The sequence below is a fragment of the Corvus cornix genome, chromosome 1A, assembly GCF_000738735.6.
Source record: "Corvus cornix cornix isolate S_Up_H32 chromosome 1A, ASM73873v5, whole genome shotgun sequence".
NCBI lineage: Eukaryota > Metazoa > Chordata > Aves > Passeriformes > Corvidae > Corvus > Corvus cornix.
In genome coordinates this window covers 70,902,729-70,922,726 of record NC_047057.1, presented here as the reverse complement: position 1 = coordinate 70,922,726, position 19,998 = coordinate 70,902,729, and the positions used below count along the sequence as shown (strand labels likewise).

Here is a 19,998-nt window from a genome sequence, read left to right as displayed (position 1 = left end):
TGATGTCAGCCTCAAACTGCTCTGTGCCATGTCAGGCTATGGCAGCACCTGTGTCCTTTGAATTCTGGGGGTTTGAGTGCCTGGCCACAAGACAAGGGCTCTGCTTACTCCTCAGGCTCTCTGCCAGACCCCTGCTTGATCATGTTTTTTGGATGAGGGCTTGCTCAGAGTAAGCATCACCTTAAATATCCACCTCTATGTGTTCTTCATGGATGGTGATCTCGGCAGGAAGTTTTCAATTGACTCCCACCTTCGTTACTATCTCCTTTCTTACAAATATTTTCCAACGTTACTAGTTCCATCCCAGTGATAAGAACACTGCTATCTTGTGTCTCTTTGATGTCTACTCTGCTTGTGAGACTTTTGGAAGAAAACAGGTATTTTCAGGCTCAGTCAAGCCTTTGTCCAGCAATGTTTATTCCTGTCATTGCATCAATGAACTTGTTCCCAGCATAGTAACCAGCTTCACCTTTCTGATTACAGTCATGTTGACTGCTTGAATCAATATTGCACCTTAAAATGATAAAATACCTTGATTCAGGTTGGATGGATCAGCGCCTTGAGGATGATTGACAGAAATCTTGCAGATAAGTCTCCGACACTTAGAATGCACTGAAAATTATCCTGAAAATCTGTGTTTTCATTGGGGTGTTGTCCGTCATTTTAGTTTCATCCTCTTTTCCACACTAATTTCAGCTGACCTCAATATGTTGCGTTGGTTTTTTTTCCTAGCACAGACTGATTTTTGTAATGAAGTGTGTTGTTATATATAACAGGATCCCATTTCTCATCTCTGTCAAATGTAATTACTTTGATGCCAATGCATTCAAATCCACCTTGATATTACAATCGTAGCTGGTTCACTCTGTGATGGGACAGAAACTGAAGACCGGTTTCTTTCCTTAACAAGGGCTTTTATGGTCAAACATTCACAACTTAAATTTGTGTTTTGGCAATCTGAACCCCAGCGTGTATCTGTGCCTTTCTGCTATGTGGGTGTGCTACTGGAATAATGGAGCCCTCTTAATTTCAAGCTGTCCAAGGTCAGACAGCTCCTTGAGTTAGAAGCAGACCTGAGTGAAATTCCTGGGAGAAAGTACCTAACAAGACTTGGACAGTGGCGGGGTGTTGTGCTGGCCACATCAGGATGGGTTGAAAATGGGTGTGAATCCTAAAGCTGAAGTATTCTTGAGATGTATGTGAATTATTTTCAGTCTCACCCCGTGAATTTCATGAACTGAGTTCTGAATTAAATTATGCTGAATAAAAGGTATTTTCTCCTATGAACTGATCCACTGACTTGAGTAGACATTTGTTACAGGAACGTGATGCTCTAACAGAGTAAGCCATTGTCAGGAAGCAGTCACAGCACTTCCCACACCTCTAATGGTGAATTCCACATTGCCACTTCCTTTGCCGAATAGAAATGCAAGGTGTATCAAATCTCACGGACATCACCCTTCGTTAGCTGCTTCTGCTCACACTCAAAGTTTGGGAGTTCAGGTACCCGGGTGCCTTTGGTTTTGGTGTTTTCAGCCCTCTGCACCTATTTGGGTCACGTCAGCCAGCAGCCTACTTCAGAGGGGCTGCTGCCATGCACAGCCTGAGCACAGCTCCACGTTTAATTATTGCAGCTGAAGCTATTAGGCTTGCAAACACATTACCTCTCTCGAAGTCCCCATAATGTCATTTTGATGTTTTCTACGCTATTGATCTACCTCCTGCTTTGTGCAGCTTTCCTAAGCTGACAGAGAATGTCAGAGCTGTCTTGTCCAAAAGCACTGGGCCACTCCAGCCATGCCGTAGCCGCCCCCGGTTTTACGAGGCGCTGGGCACGCGTTTGAACAGCTCTGTAGATGCCTGTTTGATGTGTGATGTGCAGCCTCCCAGGGCTCCAGAGTTTCACCCCAAGCTAATGCCAAGGTTCTACTCTGTGATATGGAAATGCCAAGGTAATTTCATGCTTTGTAAAGCTCTATGAATATTTTTAATTATGACAAAAATGCCATGGAAATGAAGATTGTTCTGGGTTTTATTGTTGCATGTAGTTTTGTATGACTCTAATTTCATAGCAATTTAGTTCATTTGGTACTTTGAGATTTCTGGGTTGTCTGGAAGCATAAGAAAGTGCACCCCATATTTGTCATGGGTTTGATAACCTTGGCTAAGCTAATGTAGGCACTCTTTTGCACACTGCTAGCAGTGATGGATTTTTACTTTTTTGCCGCTGATAGTCTCGAGGCTCTGACATGCCTCTGAAGTACAGTATTTCCCCACACTCCTTCAGCAGAATTCAATGCCACCCTGTAAGAACCATGTGGGTCAGGGCAGAAGACAATATGTTACTTAGTCTTTGTCAGCTCAAACTTTGGGTTCTCTTCAGAATCAGTGGGAGCTCTTCCTTGTAAAATCCTTTCTGCCTTGTCGTGAACTCGGAGCATCAGATGGTTTCCTTTAGGACCCAGGAACTCCATGACTAAATAAAACCCCCTAGTTTACTAGGTTGATACCTGCACTCAGTTTGGGCCACGTGTGTCTTTTTATCTGTTATCCTACCTTGAGCTTGAGGTGGGCATAGCTTTTGCTGTGCTCCCGTTGGGACTGTGTAAGGACACTGGCAGGAGTGTCCTTCATGGGGAGAGGACAAGCACTTGGCTTCTCCCTCAGCTTGTCCCCATCTTACCCAGGTCAATGTCACTGCCAGGAGGTCTTGTCCTCTGTCCTCCTCCAGAATTAGGAAAACGGGCTGATTGCAAACACGTTTTGGTCACGGAGAAGTAACTGAGAGCCCAGGCAGAGTGAGCTGTCACCTGCTGGTGACCCTTGGTGATGCTCAATGGCTGGTGGTGGACACAAAGCTGCCTGTCATCCTCCTGGTGGGGCTGGGTGCAGAGTGGACACCTGTACCGGCAGGCTTTGCTGGTCCAAGGGGCCAGAAGCTTGCAGATGTGCTCAGGGGACTCGTGCTCACCCCATCTGACATTTCAGCTTCTCCACTGGAAAAGGAGGCGCTGGTGTGTCTGCCCAGGGAGGTGGTGGAGTCACCGTCCCTGGACGTGGCACTCAATGCCATGGTTTAGTTGAAGAGGAGATGTTAGATTAGGCCATAGGTTGGACCTGATGATCTCAAAGGTCTTTTCCAACCTAGTTCATTCTGTGAGTCTGTGCTGGTTTCAGCTGAGGGCTCAGCTTTTGCTAACTCACCCTGACAGCACAGCCACCTGGCTGCCTTGCTCAGGTCTGCTGGCTTTCTTCTCATTTAAGGGCTCGTTCAAGATATCAGGGTAGGCACAGCAAACCACGGTCTTGGCATATTTTCACACCCAGCTCTTTCTCTATGGACTGTGAAGGATCATTCCTGGAGGTGAAAGCTGTGTTGGAAGACACAGTTGGCTGATGGATCCTATCAATCGCTGTTAGATTACTTTTCAAAAAAGAAGGCATCCTATGTCTGCTGGAGTAAAAAAATGCAAATCCTATTAGTGTGAGAGTGTGTTAGCTCATAATTGATGTATTTGACATATTAGTGTGCTAATTTATGTAAACTGGGTAGACTGTGAAAGACGATCATGAAAAAGGAAAGCAGGCTATTTTTAATTAACATCTTCCAAATAGGTATGTAGCGGGTCTAAAAATGGAGGGGGAATTCTATTGAGATGTTCTAACACTTATGTTTCAAAAAGATTTTTTTTTTCCCTTCCTACTCTTGGAATGAGCCCACATATAATGTACAGGAAGGCAGAAATGAAAAAAAAATATCATGCATCATTCTGTTCTTTAACAGTCTTTTTGACCCTTGAGATTTTGAAAAGGTAAAGATTGAAATTAAATAACAAACATTTCTGCCTTAGCTGGTAAATCTACAGATTTTCGTGCTATTTCCATATAATAGGTAAAATTCTCTTAAATCCTTCCAACCCGCTTTCCTCGGTGATTAGAATACCTGACTGTGCCAATAATATATTTGCTGAATCTTCTCTTTTCTTGCTCTCCTTTGAATGAAATTCACCCCCTAGGAAGTAAATTGTTAGTGAATGAAATGGGATTTTTAGGAATACATTTATGATTTCAAGCGCTTTCCCCCATCCTCATGTAGCCGCAGGCCCACTTTCCACACGGGGTTGCTTTTGAAATTGTTTACTCTGAGTGCCCAGTAATTGGCACAATTAATCAAACGGTGTGACTGATTGCTTTAGTCAGGTGTTGTTGCCTGATTGATCAGCTGGGGTTTTCTGACACTACACAGCACGAGCTACACACTTCCCTCACCTGCACAGTCAGGGGGGCAGATACTCCTTTGAAAAATGCTTCAGTACCTGTGTTTGGGAAGTAACACGTCGAAGCAAATAATACCTTTGCATAGAAAAAGACTATTTCTAAAGTAAAAAAGGCTGCTCAGTGATGCCATTTGGGAAATGGGAGTGAAAAGGCACTGGTTTAAGGCATGCATGTTTGTATCAGGATATGGTACCCCCATACCATGGGGAGAGAGGAAAAAAATTCAGCATCGATGCCAGGGAACAAAAGGATGTTATCTGTGCAAAATTTCAGCTCCTACTGTTAATTTCTGGGGAGAGAAATGTTTCCTGTAACTATGACTCAGATTTCTGTGAATCAATAGAGCCTCTGAGGGTCAGAGGAAGTCAGTATATTTCAGAGGTGAAAGGTGCTAAAGTCTGTGGCTGACTGGAGCCCAATTTTTCTTCTGGATATTTTTCCTTTTTTTTTTTTCCTTCTTTTTTTGATAAAAAGCTCAGATGGTTCTGCAGTGTAAAGTACAGTTGAATCACTGAGGATTACCTCCCAGAAATATATACCCCTTTTTCCCCCCCTTTTTTTCAACTTATATGGCTGTAGAAGTTGCTAAAGACAGTCAGAAACTCCCACCCTCCCTCTTTCCCCAGTGCAAGTGTGCCTTCGGCCTGCTTAGATCATAGACAAAAATGAAGAAGCAAGTTGCATCTGGAAGGAAACACTGAGGGTGCAATACAAAATATGAACAGTTAGAAACTGCAGTGATTTATTTTCATTTTTATCAACCATGTCTGCTGAGACTTGAGGGAGAACTATGAGAGTAAAAGAGACAGTTCTTGATAACAGTCAGGCTGGCCAAATACCTAATAGCTCACTAGAAAGGTAAATATATGAATTTTTTTTAATATAGAACTCTGTTCACAGAACTCGAGCTGTTTCTCAGGCATCCTGTAGCATCCAGATACCATAGGACAGATAAATGAAAGTGGCATACACTGGTTAAATGTTAAATAATCTCACCAGCCTTATGGGTACGTTTACTGCTTCCCTTCTGGAAAAAAAAACCCCACACAAACCAACTCAGTGCCTCTCCATACCCGATTTCAGTGAACACTGCACAGTGCTGATGGAACAAAATATCAGACAAAAATCTTTCCTATGCTTATTTATGAGGAAAAGATTCAATGTCAAAGGCAGGTTTCTGACTACTTTAAAAAGGGAAATGACCTTTTGCAGAATAGTTCACTGCTTCTCCTGCACTGAGAGACTAATAAGTGTCTGGAAGCTGATCAGGTTGCACATCTGAAGTGTGTCAATCATTCTTGTTATGAAAAGACAGATTTTGAAAAAACCTGACAACTTGTTTGTTAGGGGGGCTGTGGGACACACTTTTAAAAGTCACAGGGCCCGTACCTATCAAACTGAAATCGAAGATAAATTTGCACTTGAACACCTAAGTGCCAACCCTTGTACATTATTCTAGCCACCCTTTGCACTTGTTTTTGTTATTGTTTTATCCATTGCTGTCATTGAAATGAAAGGGCTTTAGGTGAGAATACATTTAAGAAGGAACCACACTTTATTTTCATCAGAGCATTTGTCACTGAAAAATAGCTTTGCTTCAAAAACTTCATGGACCAGGATGACTTCTTCTTAGGCTGGGCTTTTTTTATAAAACTCCTTTCATGCCATGTTTATCCAGACTTGCTGAGGCCTGTAAAGCTTCATATAAATCTGGGTTTATACTGCAAGTAGAAATAAATGCTAATTTATAGCTTTTTTCCCTCAGACAGGCAAAGTTGGTAGATCTGACAGAATGTTGCTTAGGGGTTTTCAGGGGTAAGGGAAGAATTTACCACAAACCTTAAATCAAGTCCACGTAAGCTACCAGCAGGAACACTTATAGTAACATTTGAAACCACAAAACATCTTGATTTCTATTTTTCTCTGATAATCAAGGGTGGTATATGGTAATTAATACTCATTTAGTTATGATGATACATTCATTAAATCGCTGATTAAAGCAACCACCAGTGTTTTAATTCATCAGGTCATTAAATAAAGGTAAAGCTCTAGCACTGTAACTAACACAAGCTTCAAGGGGTTGATGAGATACCTGAGAAGCTCTTGAAACTGTGTGTTTGATGTGGAGTCTTCCTTGTAGGTGGTGCTCTTAAAATGCAAGAGGATTTTCTTTAAACCATTTTTGTCTTCTAGGGCTGTGTCCTATAATGCCTTGAAATACTTTATCATGTTCCTGCATATTGTGCATCAGAAAATAATTCCTGCCCAGCTTTTACAGTAAATCTAGTGAGTAGAGACAGGACCCTGCATCATAAGACCATGTTATGCACCTCACTGTCAGGCCCCTCTGCTCTAAATTCTCTGCTTCACTGTGATTCTGCCAGGCTCATTCAGAAAGAACCAAAGTCCCTTAAGCCTGCTCTGACAGGTACTCACTGCAGCCCAGAGTTTGTCATAGATCAAGAAAAAATTAGGATGCCTTCCAAGTAGATGCTTAGGACAGATCCCAAAGGAAAAATGAGAGATATTTGTAATGCAATGTGGTCTTGTCATGTATTCATGCTGTAATGGAGGAGCTGGGCTTTGATGATCCTTGTGGGTCCTTTCCAACTCAGGATATTCTGTAATGCCATAAATGACCTTTGATGAATTCTGGGAAAAGGTGGCAGAGATCCACACGTGTCAGTTTGATGTGTGTGAAGGGAACTTGCTGGGGGAGTGAAGGACTCCCTGGTCAGACAGCTGCTCTGTGTTGCAGGAGCTCCACAAATGCGAAGGTCAGGGCTTTCACTTACTCCTTGCTATAGGGCTGTCCTGGTAACTGGGAAGATGTTTCAGCTTCTGCTGTGCCAAGAGGGTTTTTTCCGGGTTTCTGGAATGCAAACAAGAGAGGGGAAAAAAAATTTAGTTCAAACCACCAAAATCACAGTATCTGATTCAGAAAAAGCTGTGTTTGACTCCAGAATGTGTTGCCCATTTGAGCACTTTTTTGCCAATTTTTACGTTTAAAATTTTTCTCAAGTGCTTGTGTGTTTTTCATCCAAATAAATGAAACTCCAATTTGTGAGATATTCTGCTGAATACTTCCTTCCTTTCCCCCTGGGCTCATGGAGAGGGTTACAGAGCTCTGAGGAAGCCTTTTGACCGAGGGTGAACCTTTGAGCAGAGGATTGGGGCTTGAAGGATGTCTGGAGCTGCTGAAACACCCTTGCATCAGTATCTTTCTCTAACTGACCTCTTGCAAACACAAATTACCCTGTTTCTTTCTCCATGAGTACATAAAAGTTATCTCATTGTCTCTCCTTTCACAGCTTTGCTGGTTTATTAATAGACACGCTGCTTTTATTGTTTAGATTCTAGAAACAAATAAGGTTGCCTTTGTTTTCATAGATCCTCTTCTTTTTTTCCTCTGCTCTGTATTTTTTTTTCACTCCTATTCAGTAAAGAAAAAATTTCTTTTGCTCGTCCTTCGTGTCCTACCTTCTTGTGTTCTTAAGAAATGCTTTTTATGATTGTCCAGGTTTCATCCATTGAAAAAGCCTGGAGCCAATCTTTGCTTGTTAGCTTTACTCACGGTGTGCATTCTTTCCCTGTGTGGGTGTGGGCTTTCCTTGCAAGGTGCTATTCTACTGCCTGTCTCTAACACACTTCTCAACAGCTGCTAGAAAGCACCTTTTTAAAATTTTTTTTAAACAATAATAAGACCTAATTATCACTTTCTGGAGGATTAGTTTCTACTTACAAACTGGAATCTTCCAAAGCATCGGTCCTTTGTTAAAAATGTTCAGTAATACTAGAGCCCCATAACTTAAAGAGGATGCAATCCTTGAATTCTCTTGGCTTGTATTTTCCTCTACTTCAACAGCCAGACCAGAATGCTTTAATATCTTGGTACTTTATTGAAGGTTTAATTCCAGAAATGTTTCTCGCTTCTTCCAGCTATTGTTCACTCTAACTCTTTGATTCTGATAGTGTTGTCCTGAGGCTAAAATGCTACCAGAATTTTATACCTTTTTTCTTTCTTTTTAAATATCTTTAATCTTTAGCTTTGCTGATGCCATTCTCCTTTTAATGTCTAAATATTTGTAAATTAGTGGAATACTGGAGAAGAAAGATGCATAAAATACAGTCCTAAGGACAAAAATCATGGACTGTTTCAGTTCAATTTACCTGATAAACAAGAGGTTCCCAGCCTAAAGTTTGATCTACAGCGCTCAAATACCGGTGAAATTTTAATTTCCTGAAGAAATTCACATCTTTGTCTTTCAGATAACCTCTCTTCATCCTAAACCTGAGTACTGAAGGAAATTTAGCTATGCTTAACCCCTTGCATACCAATTTCAGACAATGCTCCAAACATTATCAGAGTGGGGAGTACCCAAGAGAGGTCTGCGTCCTTCACTGGTAGCATTGAGCAGGTCTCCAATGTCCCTAGCTTCTTATAAATGAACATATGAATAGCATTTGCCTTTTGGATTTCTAAATTTAGGCTTTTTGCCAGTATCTACACGGGACCTGAATTTCTCCTTCACTTTCTGAATTAATCCCCATCAAGTGTGGCAAATCTTTGCTCAAGGGCCCATTTCAGTACAAAATAAGCACATCCCTCTCTGGCTTTGGCCACTTTGAAATCAAGCTTTTGTTGACTGAATGTCCAAATTATAAGAAAATCAAAAATATGCCATGTATAAGCTGGGCAGGGCTTTGAAACACAGATTCATTATTGTCCAATTTAGCAGCGCTCTTAGAAAACAGCTTTGTAATTGTTCGGTTTAAAGGACATTCCCACAAGACTGTGATAGAGTTCATCTTGCCTAAATGACTTAGAAAATCTGAAAACTATCCCAAGAATCTACTTTTAGCCTCTACTTTATCTCTTTAAGGAAGAGTGAGATGGTGGCCCATTACTCTAAGAAATGGCACGACACCTAGATCCAAAGTTGCTCTAAAGTTTAATGCCCCAGACTTATTTTTATTACACTTACAACCCTATTTTGTTTGAATTGATCTTTGTTACAGCTCTGGTTGTGGTACCAAGGATGCATCCTAATTTACACCGGTGTGAGTGAGAGTGTGGTGTGTGACAAACCAGATTCTGAGGCAGTCTCCTAATTTTGGAAAGACTGTTTTCATCGTGGTGGTCGAACGGAGAAGGCGTTTAAGTACTTTGGGGTTTTGTTTTGGTTCCTCAAAGTGTTTGGGGTTTGTTTTTTTTTTGTCTGGGGACATCATCTTAAGCTAAGGTGAATAGCTTGTGTTTGCAGATGGCCCGGATTAACTTGCAGGGCTGCAGGGTGGGATGTGGGGGGAAGACACAACAGGGGAGGTGTATCCCTGGCATCCCTGGGCCTGAGTATCTTGTGGGACAGGATGAGTTCTCCATCCCTTGCAGGTTCAGCCCTGCACCTTGAACATTTGAAGAGCTGACCACCCGCTTAACCTGTCTCCTGAGAACAGCCATAGGGACGTCTGCCTTGTGTCTGCTGCCAGTACCTGGCACGGGCTCCTGCTCCTGCAGCTGTAGCCCCAGCAGCGCCGCAGCCCCGCAGCCGCCTCCCAGGGCAGGGTCTGGCCGGTCCTCTCCCTGCCCCACCAGCCGGGCCCCGCGGATGCTGGCGGCATTTCTGCCCCCTGTTCGCGGCGGGGCAGGAAAAAAGACATCGGGGAGGGGTTGGTGCGCTCGATGGGGAGCGGCAGTGAGGATGCCTTTTTGCCCGCCGCCTTGTGTTCCTGCCCGCGGGGAGGAGATGCTGTGGAGAGGGGGGGGGCCGGGGGTAGGGCGGTGCGGGGGCCGAGGGCGGCGGCTCCCATCTCCCGGCTCCCATCTCCCGGCTCCCATCCCGCGCCTTCCGCCGGGGGCTGCTGCCGCCCCCGCCCAGGAGCCGGCGCTCCCGGAGCCGGCGAGCGGCGCGATCGCCCAAACTCCTGGGAGGGGAGACACCACCCGCCGTCGCCTCCTCTTCCTTCTCCACCTCCTCCTCCTCCTCCTCCTCCCCCCCTCCCCAAACCCCAAATAAAAGGGGCGGGGGGCGGCAGGATGCGCCGCTCGGAAGGGAGGTCGGCGCTGCCGCCGGCCGCCTGATGCTGCCGCAATTCGCCATTGCCGGGCACGGCTCGGAGCCGAGCGGAGGGAGGCGGGGGGCAGAGCCGGGGGTCCCGGGGGCAGAGGAGCAGCAGCCCCCGTGCCCGGCCGCCCCCGCGGGCCGCGGCCGCCGTCCTCCCCAATGCCCGACCGCCGCCGGCGGGGGGCCCCGGGGGCCCGCTCCTGTCTCCTCTGGCTCTTTGTGTTGCTGAAGGTAAGTGCCGGGGAAGGGGAGGGGTGCGGGCCCCGAGCCCCCTCCGCGCCGCCTTTGTGTGCCTGCCCGGCGGGACCGCCGCGCCCGCGCACGGCCCGCTGCCCGCTCCGCCTCCCCGCGGCTGGCCCCGCTTTGTGCTGCGGGGGACGTGCGGGGGGCTCCGGGGCAGCGGCGGGCGGGGAGCAGCCCTGTGCGCCGTGCCCCGGGGCGAGGTGCGCTCCTTCTCTCTGCCACGTCCCCCCGAAAGTGCCGGCAGCCCGAGGGAGCGGCGCTTACCCCCATCCTCGGCCCCCTCCAAAGTTGCCCGGCTCGGGGTGCCGAGAGAGGGGCGAGCTGGCGTTTTGGGGAGCGCTGCCCGCGGGCCGGGGGCAGCGGGAGCGCCGCGCTGTCCTTCAGCACCGCCCGGCTGCGGGGCTGCCCCGCCCGCTCCCCTCAAACACCTCGTACCTTTCCCCTGCCAGACGGCCGCTAATGAAGATGCCGCTAACAAAGGGGCGGCTGGTGGATCGTGTTTGGTTTATCGTGGCACAACTGAGCAGTTCTTTTCTGATCGGCGCCGTGCTGTGTTCAACCTCAGCCTATCTTCTCGGCAGATTAATTTTTTCAAAGTTCTGCCTAATACCGCAAGCTTGGTTTCACATGACGTTTTTTGTCTTGACACTTTAGCTCATTTGATGGTTTCTTAAGTGTATTTAATATGCTTCGTGTAACTTCTAAAAGAAAATGTATGTCCTGCCCAGGTGAATACTGCTGGCTGCAAATGTCATTGCCCTAAAGAGCAGAGCTCGGCACTACTAAAAACTTTCTTGTATATTTGTCAGTCACTGTTAAGGAGAGCTCTGCGACTAAGGACCTGACCTTTCAGAGCCTTATAAATGTAAATGTTCTGTGGAAATCATCCGGACTCCCTGTGTGAATAAGAGTTTGCAGGATCATGTCCTAGAACAGCAGTGGTGTCGCTTCTAAAATTGACACTGCATTGACAGAACTATTTCAAGGGAAGCTTTCACAGCATCTGTTCACATATAGTAGTCAACTGTCAGCTGTCTCATTTTCATAACTGCTGAAACATACATTTATGCAAGATAAAATGTTAATATACAGACAAAATTTTGTTCCGTGGAATGTGGTAGTTTAAAAAACAAAAAAAAAATTTAAGACAGTAAGTCTGTGGATGTTATGGCCCAGTAGAAAGATGAAGTTTCTAGTTTGTTCACAAACACAGAGGTGCACACAGTTTTAAGTACCTGTTTTATCCCACAATCAGAGAATGTGCATTAGTTTATGTCTTGGCTTTTTTTTTTTTTAACGAAGATGTTTATGTGGTGTGTTTTTTTCTTTTACTAGCACTGCTGTGGTAAAGTAGGACAGAAGGTGGGTAGTTTAAATTTGTATTAAATGAATAATAATCTCAAGTAATTGGGTAAGGTAAAAAAAACCAAGGCCCAGGTTTTCATTCTGTTGGAAAATAACCATCACTTCTCAGCTGAATAAACCCAGGGCTGGGAGGACAAAGAAAGCTGATGAGTATTAGCAGAATTTTGTAGCGTAGGAGAAGGTAAAGCTGCAGCTTCAGATAGAGGTGCATCAGTATCACCCTGCGTGACTGGATTATGACTGGCTGGATAGCAAGCCCACTGTAATTAGTTATCTTTGCGTTATTAGTGGACACTACAATAAAAGAACTGAGACTTCAGAAGATAGTCAAAGTACATGTGGTTACAGGAGAGGAGTTGGAGAAGCAAGAACAGTGCTTGTTTCACATCACCACAACAGGACCATTTTCCTGAGCCTCAAATTCACTGAGTATTCTTCAAGATCTGTGTAATTTTTTCAGTGACAAATAATTGAAAAGAACTCACTTCAAAACAAGGCATTTCTCCAGTTTTGTGCTGTTTACTTCTGCCAGCTTGTTGAAGCAATACTAAGCTTAACCAACCTCAATTTATTAAATGGGTGCTTCACCTGGAAGTTAATCTCGTTGAGAAAGCAGTGGCATTGAACTGATGAATCTGAAGACAGGCAAAACTGATGTCTGTGTGCTTGCTGTTTCAGTGTTAGCAGCCCAAATGTCACTTGCTAAGCTGAATCTGCTTGATGTGGCCTTGATGCCCATCTGGCGATTTGTAAAATCATCAGCAGGCTTTGCAAAGTGATAAAGCTGCTCAAAGTACATTTTCTCTTCTCTTGTCTTCCAATTGTCATTATTTCATGGTGCAAATAGTGCCAACTTACTCCAACTCCTGGTGCTCTCTGAGGCTGCTGGTAGGGTCAGCGACAAGAGGAGGTCAAACAGGGGTATTGCCCACTGCGTTTCATGTGCCTGATACGGTTTCCCACGGGCTAGTAAGATTTACTTGCCCCTTTCAGAGTGTGATGTGAATGCTTTCTGTGCTCCAGGGTAGGAGCGTAGTACTATTTTTGGAAATACAGCAATGTGATCTTGAACCTTTACCATTCTCCTTATTTAGCAGTTTTCTTATGTGATGGCTGACTTAGAAATTAGCAGAAGGAAGGCATTGTGTGTGAGCTCAGACACCAGGATGGATTTGCAGTAGTTGTGAGAGGAGCAGGGCTGTGTATTTTGCTTCAGAGAACGCTCCAACCAAGCTGCTGTAGGAATCTCTTAAAATATTGCCATTTTGTAGTGGGTCTGCGTTCTCTGTCAGTTTGTTTCAGTCAGGATGGCTGGAAGGCAGAGTCTTTAGCAGCTTGCTCTGTAATAATCTCATTTTAGTGTGGCAAAGGCAGGGCTGAACACAGCCCAAAGGAAAAGCTGTAGTTCAGCTAAATAAATAAGAATAGAAAGTGGACACATTCCCTCAATCCAGTGACTGATGTTATGTTTCCCATCTTTTCTATTTGCAACCCAACAACCTTCCCTTAGTCATGACTACACTGAGCTTGGCCAGCTGAAGCTCTGCTCTGGATGATGTCCCTGATCTGTCAGATGTCCCATGCTGTTGGTACCTTGCACCTGGGATATTTAAGGTTGCTTTATTGTATTATTTCCGGGAGAGAAGGTAGAGCGTAATTAGAAGACAAAAGCATCTTGAACAACCCAAAGCTGATGCTGAGACATTGTTTACCACGTGTGACACCTCCAAGGTGTTCTGAGCAAGGCTCTCAGTAGGAAAATAATGAGAAAACTGGTTGTCACAGTGGTCCCATGTCTGGGCTAAATAGGAGCAATGACACTCTTCAGAAAAATTTTCTGTAAGTGGAATAATGCATCTCTTATTTCCAGGAGACTGAGGTCTTTGTATATCAATCCTATATAAGCTCTTCGTTTAAATCAGCAGCACCCTCTTTCTTTCTCTTAGCAAGGACAACTTTTTGTGTCTCGCAAGGTACAATTTTGTCCAATACTACAGCATTTTTTGTAGTTTGGCATCATAGTGAGGTCTCAATTCAGGTTTACACAGACCAAGACATTCAAAGAGGTTGAGGTTCTGTAAGACTTTACTCAACCTTACCCAACAAAGGAAATATGTTTCTACAGGTGTAATTTTCAAGAATATCCACATCTTCAGTTAATAACCTGAAGCAAAAGCCTTACCACCAGGATACTGCCTTTTTCTGTGGGAAAAACCTTTTTAAGAGAGAGGCTGATTTCACAGCTGAGAGCCCCAGTGTGTCACTGCTATTTCCTCCTGCTGGGAAAAGCAATGAACGCATAATTTGAATTTTGTTATGGAGTCCTTTTGGCATCTCTTCTGTCTCCCAAGAGAAGGTGGCTGAAACTCTTATTGAGACAATTCCTCATGATCATGTTCTACTAGTGTCAGAATAAAATAAAGAAAGCCCCAAACCTATCTTGCCAGCTCATTTTTGTTTGCAAAACAAATGTAAGGGCTCCCCGTGATGGGACAGGCCCAGAAGTAAAAGTCTTTTCTTCCTACCACTGTCCAGCCTGTATGGGAGAGAAAATCATCCTCCCAGGAAAAGCAGAGACTTTTCTTTTTAAAAGACCTATGAATAGTCATCCTTGGCCCAAAACTTCTACAGGTCATGTTCTCTCTCATTTCATCATTTTCATGGATTATATCTAGATCAGGGTGGTTCTGGAGGGCAGAGCTAAAGAAGAGGATGCTTGTGCGGAGTCGTGTTTACGGAACTGCAGTAGGCACTTGCAAACCCCTCTCTGCCACTGAAATAAGAGTCTTCTATTACCCTTTGGCAGATTTCATTGTGATGAAATGACAGTGGACCACTGAGAAAAGATCTTTCATGCCTGCAGGAGTTATGAGCCCCAGACTCAAATTGCACGAGGTCAGTAAGGCAATTTCTAGGTTGTATCACCTCGGTCAGAAGCTGCACTCAGGAGTGATCCCTCATCCAGGTTGAGATGGGCTGTGCTGAATATAGGCTTACCTGTGGTGATCCCATGGCAATTCATTAAAGGGCTCTCGGGCAGCGCTGGCTGAACTTGAGAATCCCACTAATCTCTGCATTTCTGCTGTCACCACACAGAGCAATCCAGGCAGATCATGAAATGACCTTACAGAGCTTCAGAATGAATGCTAAACTGAACAGTGTAAATCCATCTTGAGACTTACTTTACCAGACAGTCTCAGCTCTGGGGAAGAGAGCTTTTTTTTTTACTTAGGCATATGGGTCAGGACAATAAATGTCAAAAATAAACCTTTGAAAACAGGTCTGTTTGCTGAGGAACTTAAAAGACTCATAGCTAACTTTGATTCTAAGTGTTCTTTAAAATTATTTTCCTTTTTAGTTGGAGAAATATGCATTGTCATCCTGAGCACTCTTATCTTGTAATAAATTAGCAATTCCATTTCTTGTTACTCAATGTTTTAAAGATTCTGTTCTTGAGACAAAGCTGAATTGGTTGCAGTGTGAAGAAAAAAAGAAAACTCTAATAAATACTAAGAATATTTTGAAATTAAAATCTTCACACAGACTTGAGTACACCCACGAGTGCACTAATAAAAATTGAGAGACTGGTTTATTAAATTTCACATGAAAGTTGTAACTCTTTCTTTTTTTTCTTATTGAAGTTCTATCAATGTAGAGTTGAAAAGGGGAAAATCTTTGAGACAAACGTGGCAACATATGCTAGCTGCCACATATGTAGTATAACAGATGAATAGAGAATGGGAAATACTTGAAACAGAAAGGTTACCTTGCTTTTCATAGCACTCTGTAATCTTGAATGAGTGGCAGCCAGTGAAGGGAGCAAATCCTAGGGAAGGAGTTTGCCATCTTTACGGCAAGCCAAACGTGATGCATTCCATTTCTGGAACTCCCTCATTCTTGTGCTGGGAAATTGCGGTGGCTTTTAGATGGAGTTCCAGAAATAAAATTATATGCATCATGTCTGGCTTGCCATAAAGATAGCACATTGTATCAGGGCTGTGCTGGAATGAGTGCGGCAAGCTCTGCAGCTTCCCTTCTTGTTCCATGCATGTGTTAAGGGAAGAAATGCTTTATAGTAAGTGTTGGTGATGGGAAAGTTGGTGACACAGCTGACAGTAGCAGGGAAGAGAGTTAGCAGGAGGAGTTTTAAGGGAATTAGTGCAGTCAGCTTTAAATATGCTGATCTTGAGGTGGTAGCATGGACATGAGAAGAGAATATGTGGGATAGGCAGTTTGAGCAGGAAACATAATACTGGGGATGGCAAAATGTGAGCATGGTACTTAAGCACAAGCCTTGAGCACTTCAGAGGAGCTGAATGGAGATAACAGAAGTAAACAACTCTGAGCTATTATTCTATGTCAGCCAGAGATTTAACACGAGGTAGCTATTTGGTGGATATGAACCTCTTGGGGGATAAAAATCCTAAATTCCTTTCTAAATTCTCTGGTTAAAACAGATAAGGTTGCCTGTCAATCTAACAGTTGTGATTTTGAAATGATTTGGCCTCAGCACTTTTCTAGGTTGTTGAGACAAGGGCCTTCTAGTCTTGTCAGAAGGCTTTGAAGAACTGTAGGTCCTTCATGTGCTATAAACCTGCAGGTCCTCAAATTAGTTTTGTTGGTTTCCAGCTATATCACATGGAGGCCAAGTCTTTGGGATAAGGGAGGTCCCAGTCACTAAGTTGTCATCCGATCAGCAACTCCTTCAATTTTAAAGGCTTTCAATAATTTCCTTGTCACATCCTCTAGAATCAGCCACGAAGGGGCTTTTCTTCCATGCTGAGAGGAGCCCCCAGAGCAGGCAGACAGTCCCAATTGTCTTGTTCCCTTTGTGTCATTTGCTTTTTGTCTGTGATCTGCACCACAGCTATTCTGGATCATTTCCTGTTTGTTCATATAGAAGTCATTTGAACATGGGAAATCTTCACTCCTCACTGATCTATTATGAGAAGGAATGGTTTCATTCTGCTTACAAACAGCAAAGAAACGTTACATTTGAGCAACGGAAAAAAGCCAACAAAACACTGGAAAAAACCCCACACACCCAAAATCCCAACATCTATTAAATGTGGTGAAGAACATGTGGGGAGAGAAAAAAAACACATGGAAAGAATGCTAATTAGTGTTTTCCTAAAGTACTGCAAGGCAGATTGGGGAAAAAAATGAACATTTTCCAAGAGCAATGACATTAATTTATTTATTATTTGCTTAGCGCTGCTGTGCCTAGCTTTGTTCTGTATGCAAAAAACCTGCAGACTCTGCCTGGAGTCTGAAAGATAGACACATCAAAATAAGGATGCTCTCAATAACTTAGAAATGATTATCATATATGCCAATTGTTGGTACTCTCTGAGGGCTGATATACCTTACAAACAGAGGTCACAATTGTTTCCCCCAGGAGCTGAGCAGAGGGGTTGTTGTTGTTTGTTACTTTTTCTTTTTTTTCTTAATTCAGTATTGATTTCTACAGGATGTTGCTCTTCAGAGCTTCTGGACATTTACATCAGCTTAAAACATCAAAAAATAATTAATAATCAATGTGACTAATCCCTTCAAAGAGAACCCATTAACCTACAAAAAATGCTCTAGCTCACAATAGTTTCATGAAAGTAACTGTAAGCAGGGCAAGAGATGAAAGACAGAAACATCACTCAGATATTTTCCCTTTTCAAAGAGAACTTGTATTTGAAACAGAGAACGTAGCTATTATTTTATTGTAGTTGACTTACTGTAAATTAGGAGGTTTGGGGTTTTTAAAAATAATTTTCTTTAACTCGCCTGCCCCTGCATAATCTTGTACTGGTATTTTCTTGAGTCACCAGTGTCTGCTTCTGAGGAAAAGATGATGATGTCACAAAATCAATATCAGAGGATACTACACTGTAATCCCTTTTCAGGGAAGTCCATTAAATCAATGCCTCTCCTTCTGTGAGTAATGACTGTAGAATCAAGCCCTCTAATTTCACTGTGTGAAGGAATAAGCAGATGGGATGGGATTTTACAAATTAGCCAGCAGTTATTAAATAAAACAGGAAAAATTATGATGTTTTCTGAAAGAGAAACGAATACATAGTGAATATTTAAGTGTATTTCAAAATTATCTCTGCTATAAAATTACTTCTCAGTTGCATTGCAAAGTAACGTGTTAAACCAAAAATGCTTTTTTATTTTTAAACCTTTTGAAAACTTACTCAAGACTCCATAGACTTGGAAGCCCCACCAGGTTTCCTCAGCAGCACTGGGGGAAGCCATGAAAACTACAGAATGGCAGCACCATATGATGTCACCAGCACTGAACTGAAATTGAGGCACTCTGGGAATAGGGATAATAACTTTGCCATCTCACCTGTTGTTTATGTGCAGCATCAATGCCTGTTAGCTGGAACCAGAACTGACGGGTTTCCTCTAATTCTGAGGAGGCTGGGAGCTATCAGAGAGTCTACTGTGCTTCTGGGAACGGCTCCAAAGCCCCAGTGAAGTCAATGGATGTTTTTATGTTGCTTTAAATGGGCTTTGGAGCAAGCTGTAGTGGGCAGACCTGCAGTCTCAGGCGGCTGATGCTGAGAAGTCTGACATGCAGCACAGAGCCAACGGTGACGGGGTGGTGGCCTTGGGCTCGCTGCAGTGCCGGCAGTAAAAGCTGGAGGCCACAGAATGGGTTTGATTTCCAGAATCTGAGAGTCTAATAGCTTAAAGAAACTCCCCATCAGATAAATATCTTGAGCAACTTTCATGTTTAGGGAGTAGCTGTATTGGCAAGAGTTGGTGTGTTGTAAGCCACGGCTGAAGCCAGTGTAGGAACTAACGTGAGTGCTTCTGCTCTGGGGTGCTTTTCTCCAGACAGAGCCATCCATCTCCTCTTTCTCTTCCTCTGTTTATTTCAGGGCTGCTCAAATAAGAGTTCAGATTTAAGCCCATTTTTAACCTTTAGCTCCTGTTGCTGGCATTGCAGCATTAACACAGATACATGGATGTATGGAAACCAGATTCTGCATCAGTACCAGATACTTGTATCTGGATCTGAAAAATCCAGCTGGTCCCTGCTTCTTTAACCATGGTACCAAACCCCAGTGACCATCTGAGGCCTTTGAATTTCAGAACATAAACTCTCATCCTGCTCAGCTCAGGTGCAATCTGAACACAGCTATTATTTCCTAGACCCCTTTCACTTAGGCCTTTGCAGCTCACTAGAGACCAGCAGACCGCCGTAGCTGTGATAATACAGATGGAAACAACAGTTCAAAATATGCTTATCTGAAATGGAGGAGTGAACCAAAATTTGAGAAGTAACTTGAGATCGGTGTCTGGAATAATGCATCTCTAAAGGGCAAATGCACAGCCAGATTAACAACTGGCAATGATTCCGAGTTACATACTGGGTAGGAGAGCTGCTCGTGCTTGGAGGAACTCATGGTGGAGTCAAGCCCTTTAAATTCTTTCCATGAAGAAAAGTGGATGTATTCTTAGATGTACATGCGGAGTAATGGTAGAGATTAACTAAGCACTGTCTGTTTCTGCATGGACATGTTTAATTAGTTAATTTAATTAATACAGAATTAAAGGGCTGCATAGTCAAAAGGAATTGACAGTATCAGTAAGTAATGAAAGAGTTCTGGCTGTTTGACTGTAGTGCTTCACAACAGCTTTAAATGGGATCTACATCACTATTTACTCCATTTTGTAAATATTCTTTAAAAATTTGATATTTAGGTTTTGGTGGTTTTTAGAAAATGTTTTGTCGTAAGTGAACTGAGCTTTGCAGGATCCTTTTTGCAAAGTATTGTGGCAACCAAATACAATGCCAGTGTCACCCTGACTGGTGGGATGGGGAGGAAAATCAGGAAGAAAGAATGGGTTGAGATAAGAAAAGTTAAAAATTGAAATTGAGTAGACTAGAGTAACAATAACAATAATGGCTGTCCTGGCCACACTCCCTCCCAGACTCCTGTGCAGCTGCTCCATAGCAGAGCATGAGACACTGGAAAGTCCTTGCTTTACTCTAAGCCCTACCTAGCAACAACTGAAATATCAATGTGTTATCAACATT

The 19,998-nt window shown here is 43.5% G+C and overlaps 1 protein-coding gene and 1 long non-coding RNA gene across 2 annotated transcripts in view; one reads left to right on the top strand and one right to left on the bottom strand.

Annotated features, from left to right (window-relative positions):
* Positions 1-4,998: 4,998 nt before the first annotated feature.
* LOC120411999 lies at positions 4,999-10,956 on the bottom strand. The gene is made up of 2 exons (XR_005604631.1): positions 10,851-10,956; positions 4,999-7,150 (listed from the first exon to the last, which is right to left on the bottom strand). It is a non-coding gene; the product is annotated as an uncharacterized LOC120411999 (long non-coding RNA).
* Positions 10,099-19,998, top strand: part of PTPRO (protein tyrosine phosphatase receptor type O) — a 146,820-nt gene continuing 136,920 nt past the window's right edge. The window contains 2 exon segments of the mRNA XM_039571681.1: positions 10,099-10,519; positions 10,522-10,574. Of these exon segments, the coding sequence (XP_039427615.1) occupies positions 10,360-10,519; positions 10,522-10,574 (213 nt within the window). The 5' untranslated portion in view covers positions 10,099-10,359.